The sequence below is a fragment of the Pan troglodytes genome, chromosome 11, assembly GCF_028858775.2.
Source record: "Pan troglodytes isolate AG18354 chromosome 11, NHGRI_mPanTro3-v2.0_pri, whole genome shotgun sequence".
In the NCBI taxonomy this organism is placed as follows: domain Eukaryota; kingdom Metazoa; phylum Chordata; class Mammalia; order Primates; family Hominidae; genus Pan; species Pan troglodytes.
This window is the reverse complement of record NC_072409.2, coordinates 96,846,913-96,858,412: the sequence shown is the minus strand read 5'-3', so window position 1 is coordinate 96,858,412 and position 11,500 is coordinate 96,846,913. Positions and strand designations below refer to the sequence as shown.

The 11,500-nt window shown below is 41.5% G+C and overlaps 2 protein-coding genes across 4 annotated transcripts in view; one reads left to right on the top strand and one right to left on the bottom strand.

Moving 5' to 3' along the window:
• The first annotated feature begins 2,963 nt into the window (after window positions 1-2,963).
• RRAGA (Ras related GTP binding A) lies at window positions 2,964-5,097 on the top strand. Its single transcript, XM_528488.8, has one exon. It carries the CDS (start codon window positions 3,774-3,776, stop codon window positions 4,713-4,715), a length of 942 nt encoding a protein of 313 aa, XP_528488.3. The 5' UTR covers window positions 2,964-3,773; the 3' UTR covers window positions 4,716-5,097.
• A 4,548-nt stretch (window positions 5,098-9,645) lies between these two features.
• HAUS6 (HAUS augmin like complex subunit 6) overlaps window positions 9,646-11,500 on the bottom strand; it is a 48,191-nt gene continuing 46,336 nt past the window's right edge. For all 3 annotated transcript variants that reach the window (XM_009456365.4, XM_063788709.1, XM_054658740.2), the window contains one exon: window positions 9,646-10,520. In XM_009456365.4, the coding sequence (XP_009454640.1) occupies window positions 10,462-10,520 (59 nt within the window). In that variant the 3' untranslated portion in view covers window positions 9,646-10,461. The remainder of the gene's footprint in view (window positions 10,521-11,500) is intronic.

Genomic DNA, 11,500 nt, shown 5'->3' with positions numbered 1-11,500 from the left:
TGGCTCACCAACATGGAGAAACCCCGTATCTACTAAAAATACAAAAACAGCCGGGCCTGGGGGCGCATGCCTGTAATCCCAGCTACTGGAGAAGGCTGAGGCAGGAGAATCACTTGAACCTGGGAGGCGGAGGTTGCGGTGAGCAGAGATTGCGCCGTTGCGCCTGGGCAACAAGAATGAAACTCCGTCTCAAAAAAATAAAAAAAAAAAAAAAGGAGAACATACAAACAAAAGAAACTTGGAAGAAACCAAGACTAAACGGGATAAAAACTTTTTCTTAATGTTACTATTATCCTCAGAGAGATAAAAGAAGATATTTAATCCAAGAAAATAATTTTATGTTTTTAAAAAGAACAATTAGAACAGCCTGTGGAAATTAAAAATATGATATTAAAATTTAAAACTCCAAAGAGTTGGAAAATTAGGATGAGAAAAATCTCCTGGAAAGTAGAACAAAAAGACAGAAATAGAAAATAAGAAAGGGTTACCAAAAAAATATTTAAAAATTAGGCAGGCCAGGTGCGGTGGCTCACGCGTGTAATCCCAGCACTTTGGGAGGCCGAGGCGGGCAGATCACCTGAGGTCGGCAGTTCGAGACCAGCCTGACCAACATGGAGAAAGGAGAAACCCCATCTCTACTAAAAATACAAAATTAGCCAGACAAGGTGGCACATGCCTGCAATCCCAGCTACTTGGGAGGCTGATGCAGAAGGATCGCTTGAACCCGGCAGGCGGAGGTTGTGGTGAGCTGAGATCATGCCATTGCACTCCAGCCTGGGCAACAAGAGCAAAACTTCGTCTCAGAAAAAAAAAAAAAAAAAAAATTAAGCATAGTGGCACACACCTATAATCCTAGCTACTTGGGAGGCTGGCATGTGAGGATCCCTTGAGCCGAGGAGGTGGTGGCTGCAATGAGCTATGATCTCACCACTGCACTCCAGCCTGGTTGACAGAGAAAGATCCTGTCTCTAAAAATAAATTTAAAAAAATTTTTTAAAAGAAAAGAAGGCCAGGCGCAGTGGCGCATGCCTGTAACCCCAGCACTTTGGGAAGCTGAGGCGGGCAGATCACTTAAGACCAGCAGTTTGAGACCAGCCTGGCCAACATGGTGAAACCCCCTCTCTACTAAAAATACAAAAATTAGCCAGGCATGGTGGCAGGCATCTGTAATACCAGCTACTCGGGAGGCTGAGCCAGGAGAATGGCTTGAATCTGGGAGGCGGAGGTTGCAGTAAGCCGAGATAGTGCCACTGCACTCCGGCCTAGGCTACTGAGCAAGACTCCATCTCAAAACAAAAACAAAAACAAAAATAAAACTTAGCCAGGCATGGTGGTGGAGGCCTGTAGTCTCAGCTACTTGGAAGGCTGAGGCAGGAGAATCTCTTGAACCCGGGAGGTGGAGGTTGCAGTGAGCCAAGATCGTGCAACTACACTCTAGCATGGGCAACAGAGTGAGACCCTGTTTCCAAAAAAAAAAGAAAAAAAATACATTAGAGGAGACTCCATAAAATGTGATATCCAGACCTTAGGAGTATTCACATGACAGAATAGAGGAAATACATCATCAAACAATTCAAGAACATTGTTTAGAATTCAAGGGCATGGTTTCCAAATTAAAAGACACATTGGAGAGTCCAGTACAATGCAAATTTGGGCTCAACAATGCCAATTATCATTAAGTTTCAGAACACTAGAATAAGAAAATTTCGAATATGTTTTTAGAGAGGAAAGAATAGATCAAAACCAAGAAGCAGGCATCAGACTACTGGCTGCTAAAAGACGATGGAGCAACAGAGCAATGCCTCCAAGACTCTGAGGAAAAATTGTGTCCAACCAATCAAGTGTGAGGGTAAAAACAAAGAAATTTTCAGACATCCAATGTCTTGAAATTTTTACTCTCCTCATACTTTTTATCTGGAAACTATTGGAACATGTGTTCCACCAAATGAGCCAAAAATGAGAAGATGTGAAATCAGGAAAAAGAATACCCAACTCGAAAGAACGGGGAAGGGAAACCCCAGAATGGTGGTGAAAGGCGATCAGATAAGAAGGCTCCAGAAGAGGTATCACCAAGGAGATGAAATTGAATACATTGAGAGGAGATTTTCCACATACTATATTGCATTACGGAATTTCACTCTATGATTTCCATAAACTACAGCAAAGGCCATTTTTGAACTTCTTTTACTGCACACGTTAACAGTAGGAATTAAAATATTTTTTGAATAAATGAAAGAATGGAATACCTGAATTTGTACAGTACACTATACACTTTGATAAGGGCTTTAGGCCAGGCACGGTGGCTCACGCCTATAATCCCATACTTTGGGAGGCCGAGGCAGGTGGCTGGCTTGAGGTCAGGAGTTCCAGACCAGCCTGGCCAACATAGTGAAACCCCGTCTCCACTAAAAATACGAAAATTAGCCGGGCGTGGTGGCAGGTGCCCACAATCCCAGCTATTTGGGGGGCTGAGGCAGGAGAATCGCTTGAACTCAGGAGGCGTAGGTTGCAGTGAGCTGAGATCGCGCCACTGCACTCCAGCCTGGGTAACAGAGTGAGACTCCGTCTCAAAAGAAAAAAAAAGGACTTTAAGGTAGATACAGAGGCTTCAGTATCCTGATGACTCTCATTCATTCTGTATGAACGATACTGGCGACACTGATTCACTCAACTACTTGAAGACCAAGAGCAGAATTATATTATGCTTTGAGAGGGGCACAGGGTAGCCTATTGTTAGGCAAATAGACCGCAGCAAGACTGTCTAAAACCAAATTCCATTTCATCATTTAGTATCTGTGTAACTTGGTCAAGTGACTTAACCTCTCTAACCTTTGATTCCCTAACTTGAAAATAGGGTTATTAATTCACAGGGTTACTGTGAGGATGGAACTAATGCATGGGATTCCACATTATCATTTCCTCGAGCTTTGGAATTCTAATTATAAATTCTAAAGTCTGAGATTACGGAAAAGCAGATGTGAGAAAGAAATTAAAAGCACCCACTGGAAGCCAGGATGTCTCCTAGGAGGGACTTGCTATTACCTAGCTGCGCAGCAACGGGCAATCGCTTGTCTACAAGTCTCACTTTCCGCGCCTGCACAGTCTCCATCTGCCCTGCCCTTGTACTCACTGGGCCGGGCAAGCTGGGGAGGCCTAAGCGGACTGGGAAGTTAGGCTTTCCCTCCACTTCACCAGTCGGCTGCCCCTGCGGAAACCGGCCCGACACACCTCGCTCCTAAAGCCAGTTGCGGTGGCGGTGGTGGTTGGGGCTTTTTTTGGCCACGAGAGGGCAGCATTTCCCCCGGCCAACCACACACGTACCCCTAGCAACCGCAAACCCAGCTGCAACAGAACAAAAGACCGAAGTCCTCGAGCTTCCCTTCCATCTTAGGGCTCACGCCGCCCCGGTTAGGTTTCATTAGAGCAGCGGCTTTTCAAGGCTCGTCGGGCACGGAGGGCGGAGCGAGGGAGCTCTCGCGAGATCGCCGCCGGAAGTGGGTGGTGGCGGGGACGCAGCGGCTCCCTCTCCGGAAAGCGAGCGTAACTCCCGAGCCGTTGCCACTGACAGCCGCGGGCGCTCCCATCTGAGTAAGAGCCAGCCCGTCCGCGGCCTCTCCAGCCCCGGGTTCGCGCTCTCGACTCTCCTGCCTGCCCAGCTGCGCGGCGGAGCGGAGCGAGGCGCGGCCTGCGAGTCCCCGGCAGCCCCCGACCCCTCCCTCGGCGCTGCGTGTAGGCCGCGCCCTCAGGCCCAGTCCGCGGTGCCCCGGCGGGTGATGCCAAATACAGCCATGAAGAAAAAGGTGCTGCTGATGGGGAAGAGCGGGTCGGGGAAGACCAGCATGAGGTCGATAATCTTCGCCAATTACATTGCTCGCGACACCCGGCGCCTGGGGGCCACCATTGACGTGGAGCACTCCCACGTCCGATTCCTAGGGAACCTGGTGCTGAACCTGTGGGACTGTGGCGGTCAGGACACCTTCATGGAAAATTACTTCACCAGCCAGCGAGACAATATCTTCCGTAACGTGGAAGTTTTGATTTACGTGTTTGACGTGGAGAGCCGCGAACTGGAAAAGGACATGCATTATTACCAGTCGTGTCTGGAGGCCATCCTCCAGAACTCTCCTGACGCCAAAATCTTCTGCCTGGTGCACAAAATGGATCTGGTTCAGGAGGATCAGCGTGACCTGATTTTTAAAGAGCGAGAGGAAGACCTGAGGCGTCTGTCTCGCCCGCTGGAGTGTGCTTGTTTTCGAACGTCCATCTGGGATGAGACGCTCTACAAAGCCTGGTCCAGCATCGTCTACCAGCTGATTCCCAACGTTCAGCAGCTGGAGATGAACCTCAGGAATTTTGCCCAAATCATTGAGGCCGATGAAGTTCTGCTGTTCGAAAGAGCTACATTCTTGGTTATTTCCCACTACCAGTGCAAAGAGCAGCGCGACGTCCACCGGTTTGAGAAGATCAGCAACATCATCAAACAGTTCAAGCTGAGCTGCAGTAAATTGGCCGCTTCCTTCCAGAGCATGGAAGTTAGGAATTCCAACTTCGCTGCTTTCATCGACATCTTCACCTCAAATACGTACGTGATGGTGGTCATGTCAGATCCGTCGATCCCTTCTGCGGCCACTCTGATCAACATTCGCAATGCCCGGAAACACTTTGAGAAGCTGGAGAGAGTGGATGGCCCCAAGCACAGTCTCCTTATGCGTTGAATATTGCCAAATGCTCTTTCGGAAAATGCTGAATTGCCTTTTTTGTTTGCATCCTTTATTTTTAATATTCATAATGTCGTGTGCTTAAAAGTGGGCTTTGAAGTGTGTGCTGCTTACTTCTTTCATCTTTCTCCCCGCTTCCCCAGTCTTTAAACATTGGACGCTATTTACTCAGCTACCCAGTAGAGCTTGAAGCTGGCCTTTCTGAGAAGTTGGTATGGTGTAACACTAAAGTAGGTGGTTCGTGTGTGTTCTCATTACCTGGTTATGATAGATATGCACATCAAAGCCTTTACCAGTATCTTCCTGTATTCCGTATCAGATTGCAAAGACGGAATGTTACTATTTTATCAGCAAGGTATTAAAATGCATTTATAAATTCTTCTTGGCTTCATTCATGAATAAACGTGTTAGCAATTTAAAACATGGCCTTATTTGAAATAACTTGAAAGTGCTTACTATGTAAATCTAAAAATTCTGACTGCCCACAAGTATTGCTTGACTGGCAAATTTGATTCTGTGAATTTAGCCCCCAGCACTTTAGTGACGTTTGGTAACAGCTGTAGAAGCGCTTATGCTATGGACTGAAGCTAGACCACCTGAGTTAGTATTCTGGTCCCTTCACTTACTAGCTCTGTGAACATGGGCAAATACTTAATTTCATTACACTTGTTTCCTCATTGGTAAAATGTGGGTCAGAATACTACTTTATAGCCAGGCGTGGTGGCTCACACCTGTAATTCCAGCACTTTGGAAGGCTGAAGTGGGAGGATCACCTGAGATCAGGAGTTCGAGACCAGCCTGGGCAATATAGAGACCCTCTCTCTACAAAAAAAAAATTTTTTTTCATTAGCTAGGCATAGTGGTGCGTGCCTACAGTCCTAGCTACTTGGGAGGCTGAGGAGAGAGGATTGCTTGAGTCCAGGAGGTAGAGGCTGCAGTGAGGCATAATTGTGTCACTGCCCTCCAGTTTGGGTGACAAAGCAAGACCCTATCTCAAAAACAACAATAAAAAACCACTTGATAGGATGTTTAAAAGGATTAAATTCAACATGGTAAGTATTTAGGAATGGTGCCTAGCGCATAGCATACTCTGTTAACTACCATTACTACCTACTGAGCCATTCTTCCCCAAATTACTGGATATGAAACCTATTTGAATATTTGATCCCTTACTAAATGTCAGGTGTTCTTAAGCACTTGTGCATTTATCTTACTGAATCCTCACAACCTATGTGGTAGGTTACTTTGATCGCTATTTTAGCAGATGAGCAAACTATGATCTTATTAAGGTCATACAGCTAAACCCAGGCAATCTGACTACTGACTCTCCTAATCATTACACCCCATTACTTCCATTGAAAAGTTAACCATAAGAGTCATAGCTTTTTATTTATTTTTGGTTTGTTTGTTTGAGACGGAGTCTGCTCTGTTGCCCAGGCTTGAGTGCAATTGCGCTATCTCACTGCAACCTCCGCCTCCCAGGTTCAAGCCATTCTCCTGCCTCAGCCTCCCAAGTAGCTGGGACTACAGGCATGTGCCACCACGCCCAGCTCATTTTTGGTATTTTTTAGTAGAGACGGGGTTTCACCACTTTGGCCAGGCTGGTCTGGAACTCCCGACCTCAAGTGATCCGCCCATCTCAGCCTCCCACAGTGCCGGATTACAGCCATAAGCCACTGCACCCGGCAATTTTTTTTGTTCTTATAACTTGCACAGATCAGCACTGATGGGTCCTAGCTTTTTAAATGTAGATTATTCCTTCATATAATTCCAAATTTACATAGTGGGTAAGCTGAAGCCCAGGAAGCTAAGTGACCTCCTTCAAGGAATAGGGTTTCACTCATTTTGGGCAAGATCACTTTCCCATTTGTATTTCTCTAGAAATTGGATAATACTGAAACAGATTCTTAGATCACCTACTTTTAAGGAAGGATTCTGAGGTTCCTAATTTGGATTGGCAATGTGGTGTAGTAAAATGGACAAACAGATCTAAAATGTCCCATTCCACTTCCAGCAATAGCTGCCTTAAGGATTGTTTGAAAAGAAATCTAAGTATTTTAGAGCAAAGAGACCTGTGATGAACTCTAAGCCTTTCATTTTACACCCGAGGTGCTATCTTTGTATGGACAGTAAACCTAAGTGATAGGGCTTTAGAATTTCTAAGGCTTTATAAAATTATTTAATGTTTATTAAACCCTTTCTAGCAGCAGATGTGGATGACGCTACTCATGAAGAGTAAGAAGCTATTCAGGTGTAATTTATAAAAATTACCTAATTAGGGCCATTGGCAATACATTAGTATAAAGACTCCAGATGTGAAAACTGACAGTATATATATAACCTTAAAAATTCATTTTAAAATACTATATACTGTAAATCTAGTAATTAAAATGGAAGTAACAAAATATGTTGACCTGAATCACTGAACCTCTCAAATTTGTTGATCAGGTTATTAATATAACTTTACATGTGATCATCTTATGATTTGCAGGGGCATAGTTCTTTTTGATATTACATAGGAAATTCCAGAGCCAGATAGTATAAAATATTTATTGAAAACAACAGTATTTAAAACATTTACAGAGAGTCCCATAGAGGATTCTCAAATATTTTAAACTTAGGATGCAGACTGCTATTCACAATGCATAAAGAAAAAGGTGATCTCTAGGGCAACTATGTATCTGCAACATAAAAGAAACATTTACTTCAATGCTTTTACATTGAGGAAAACATCATTAAACGTATTTTAATTTTAGTACTCTCACAGTAGGAAGATAATAGTCTGCTTTTACACAGGTCTCCAGAATTCCTGTTTTTCCTTTAGATAAATTTGACTTCATAGTCAAGAGTCTCATGGTAAAGAAAAGGTATCAAAATACTCGTATTTTTGTTTTCAGTTCAATTTCCCCCAAATGTTAACTTCAGCTATTCTTTATTCCACTTGATGACATTTTTCATGTTTAGCAACATTACATGGTTGTCCTCTTTAAACATTTAAAATAATTAGAACATTTTAGCATTATCTCAGGTTTCAAGCTGATGTATGTCAGTTTATATCCCTTTGTATCTTACAAATAGTGAGTAAAACAAAGTACATTCTATATGTCTGATATTAATGTAATAAGAAATACACTTAGAGTAATAAATTAGCCCTCTTTACCATTTATTCCATGATATAGGAGGCAAACAAAACAATTCCAAAACTTAAATATTGATAAAGATGACACATGGCCTTGGGGTATATGTATGTGTATGAATACATACTCCCAACACACATTTACATAGGTGTATATGTATTTATGCATGTAGGTGTATATTGCTATAACTAGAAAGACCACATGCAACCATAAAAAATATATAATAAAATCAATTCATGGGATATTAAATGAATAAAAAGATATACCATAGGAGATTTCAGAGAAGGAGCAGGCACATGGATATAAAAAGCGTGGATTAAGACTTCAAGACGGAAGTGAGATTTTTTTCTGAGGCTTAAAAGAGAGCTGTAATTGTGGTAAACTAGTAGAGGAAAGCAAGGTATTCCTGCTTCAGGAAAATTGTATATCAAGACCTCTAAAGACCCATGCTCACTGAAGCATTTCAGTAAAAAAATGGGAGATTACAGCGGAAGGGGGAGTAGAGGAAATCCGTTACAGGGGAACTTACATGCCTTTAAATTTGAACTCTATTTTAGAATTAACAATGAACAATCAATGGAATTTTAGGCAAGGAAGTGACCCAATCAAAACAGTTCCTTAAGATCAAAAGGTAACTATGTAGGAGATATTGGATAGGGAAAAGGCTGAAGGCAAAAAGCTGCAATCACATTGGTTTAGGAGAAGAAAGAGACAGATCTGAGATACTTTTTGTTTATGGTACTGGCATATGAAGAACAGGAAAGAATGCCAAAAACTTTCAGCCCATCACACGTATAACTCAACAATGTGATTTTTACAAATCCAAAATGTCTACAGACATTCTGCTCTTTTGATTCTCAGTAATTAAGGGTTTCTCAGACTTGGGTGGCCAACTTCAGCTTCCCTATCAGATAGTTACCAATCTCTACCCAAGTATATATGCAACAACGTACCTGCTTCTTAAAAGTACCACAGGGTTAAATGTGAATCTCTATTTCCTAGCAGCAGTTCTCAAACTCTTTCTCGAGCTTAAGAATTACCAAGGAAGCACATTTAAAATATAATTAAATGAAATAATACACATTAAGTGTCTAGCAGTGGCTTTGGCACTTCTGCAGATGCTGATAAGACAGCATCACATGCTAAGTTAAGATTTTCAGATACTGAGTTTTCTTAAAGCAGACTAAAGGTTTCCCCATAGACCTGCATAGTCCCTGATTTGTTTTATTAACTAATAAAAGAAAACAGCAACTTAGGAGAAGATTTTTTCTTTCTCCTTTTCCATTGCAAAGAAGAACATGTGCTTTCTTTTGTCTTTTCTCACAAAAAGATGGGTCTTCACACTGGGACAGGACAACCAACTTAGAGAAAGGCAGCCCAAGATAAATGAAAAGAAATAACTATTAAGCCATCTACTTCCATAAATTTCCCCTCCACCTTCTTTCCTTGCCAGTTTTTTGGGGGCTAGTGGACAAGATTTTGATGGTAGTGAGATGGGGTCTACAAAGGGTATTGTAGGTACTATCACCCTTCCATTGCCTGTTCCATTCCTCCTGGTTCACAGAGGGCAATAGTATGTGTTCACTTGGATGCTAGACACAAGTCTTTTTCCAGGCAGGGCACCTGAAGGAGTGAGGCAGGAGACTGCAAGTGTGACAAGTTATTTAACCCCAAGTTCAGTTTTCTCAAGTTACTGTGAGGCTATTCTGTAGGGACTGGGGGATTTTGATGGTTGTTCCTTGTTCCTTTCCCCCAACAGGGAGTACCTCACAAAAAAACCCAACAACAAAACAGACTAATGAAAATTTTAATTTATATTTTTGTTAAAATATAAAAGTAGCATTAAATTATCAAAGTCTAAATTAGACTAAATATAAATGTTATACAACCCACTGAATGGATTTATAGTTTGACAGTGTTCCTTGCAAGTGTCTACTCATCTTCCATCTTTTTCCTTTTTTTAAATCATTCTGCCCCAGTCTTCACTTAATCATCACATGCACTTTATTCCATCAAACATCACTTCTCAGGATCATTCTACTTGAAGAGTCATTAAGCCTGTTTAGAGCTTTTCCAGTCTTAAAATTTGTCATCTTGACTACACATCCCAAGGTACTACTTTTCTCACTTTTTCTGGTTAGCCAGAATGTTCCATTAAGAAACAATAAAAGTTGTATAGTTCTCTAAGATGAAAGATTAGTATATTCAATGGCTATTATATTAACCACTTAGTGAACATACAACAAAAACTATTTATCCTTATATTAATTGACTGAAGTTATAACATAAGAAATAAGTTACACTACTACTTTGTCATTCACTTAATGCTTACAAGATTACTCAAGAAATCAAAATGGCTTCCCATTGCTTGACGTTTGTTTTCCAAATACTTCACATTTCAATCTCATATACCTACAAAGAGAAAAAATCCAAACATACTTTCCTTACCTAAAAATATTAAAGAAGGCTAAAAGGCATTAGGAATTTTTTTAAACCTTGAAAAACAGTGTTACACTTCCAACATGTATTTAAGTTGTAATTCAGTTTCTATCCTGTGGCATAGCTTCAATTTAAGTGCATCATAGTTATATTAAATGGGTACGTCTTCATCTTGTCAAGTCAGACGGTGGTTCTTTTGCATCGAGGCTCTTATTCAAAATGTCTTCTGCAAATTGATTTAAAAAAAGTATAAGCAAACATTACAAAGAAAAATAAACAGAATAGATTCCAAGCAATAGCAAATTTTAGTCAATACAAAAAAGGTTCATAGCTTTGCAAATACTTGATTATGATAAAATTATTATTATTCTCAACAAAGTACCCTCTTTCTCCAGAGATCAATACATTCCTCCCAGAGTACTTTTTTTTTTTTCTTTTTTCTGCGACAGGGTCTTGCTCTGTCACCCAGGCTGGAGTGCAGTGGCACGATCGCAGCTCACTTCAGCCTCAAACTCCCAGGCCCAAGCAATCCTCCCACCTCAGCCTCCTGTGTACCTGGGATCACAGGCATGCGCCAACATGCCCAGCTAATTGTTTAATTTTTTGTAGAGACATAGTCTCCCTGTGTTGCTGAGGCTAGTCTCGAACTCCTGGGTTCAAGTGATCCTCCCATCTTGGACTCCCAAAGTGCTGGGATTGCAGGTGTGAGCCACTGTGCCCAGCCAAATACTTTTCAATATGGCAGTGTATAACTATTATAGGCAAATCAGAGTATGTAATGAATCTGTATCACCAGATCCTTATCTCTCTTAATGAGCTACAAGAGCAATTTTTTTAACCTTTTATGAGGAAAACATTCAAACATACAAAAGTGAAGAGAACTGTGATTAACTCAATATATCCATCACCTAGCTTCAATAATTATTAATACTAACTGTTATGAACTGAATACCCCCAAAAACATATGTTGAAGTTCTAACCCCAGTACCTCAGAATGTGACCTTATTTGGAAATATGGTCATTACAGATATAATTAGCTAAGTAAGATGAGGTCATATTGGAGTAGGGTGACCCATTAATTAGCTAATATGACTGTGTCCTTATAAGACAATACACACACAAGGGAAGAATACCATGTGACAATGGAGGCAAAGATTAGAATTACACTGCCACAAGCCAAGGAATGCCTGGTGCTACCAGAGGCTA

What these genes read in the sequence shown, in the direction of transcription:
- RRAGA (XM_528488.8), top strand. Translation starts at nt 3,774, where the DNA reads ATGCCAAATACAGCCATGAAGAAAAAGGTGCTGCTGATGGGGAAGAGC.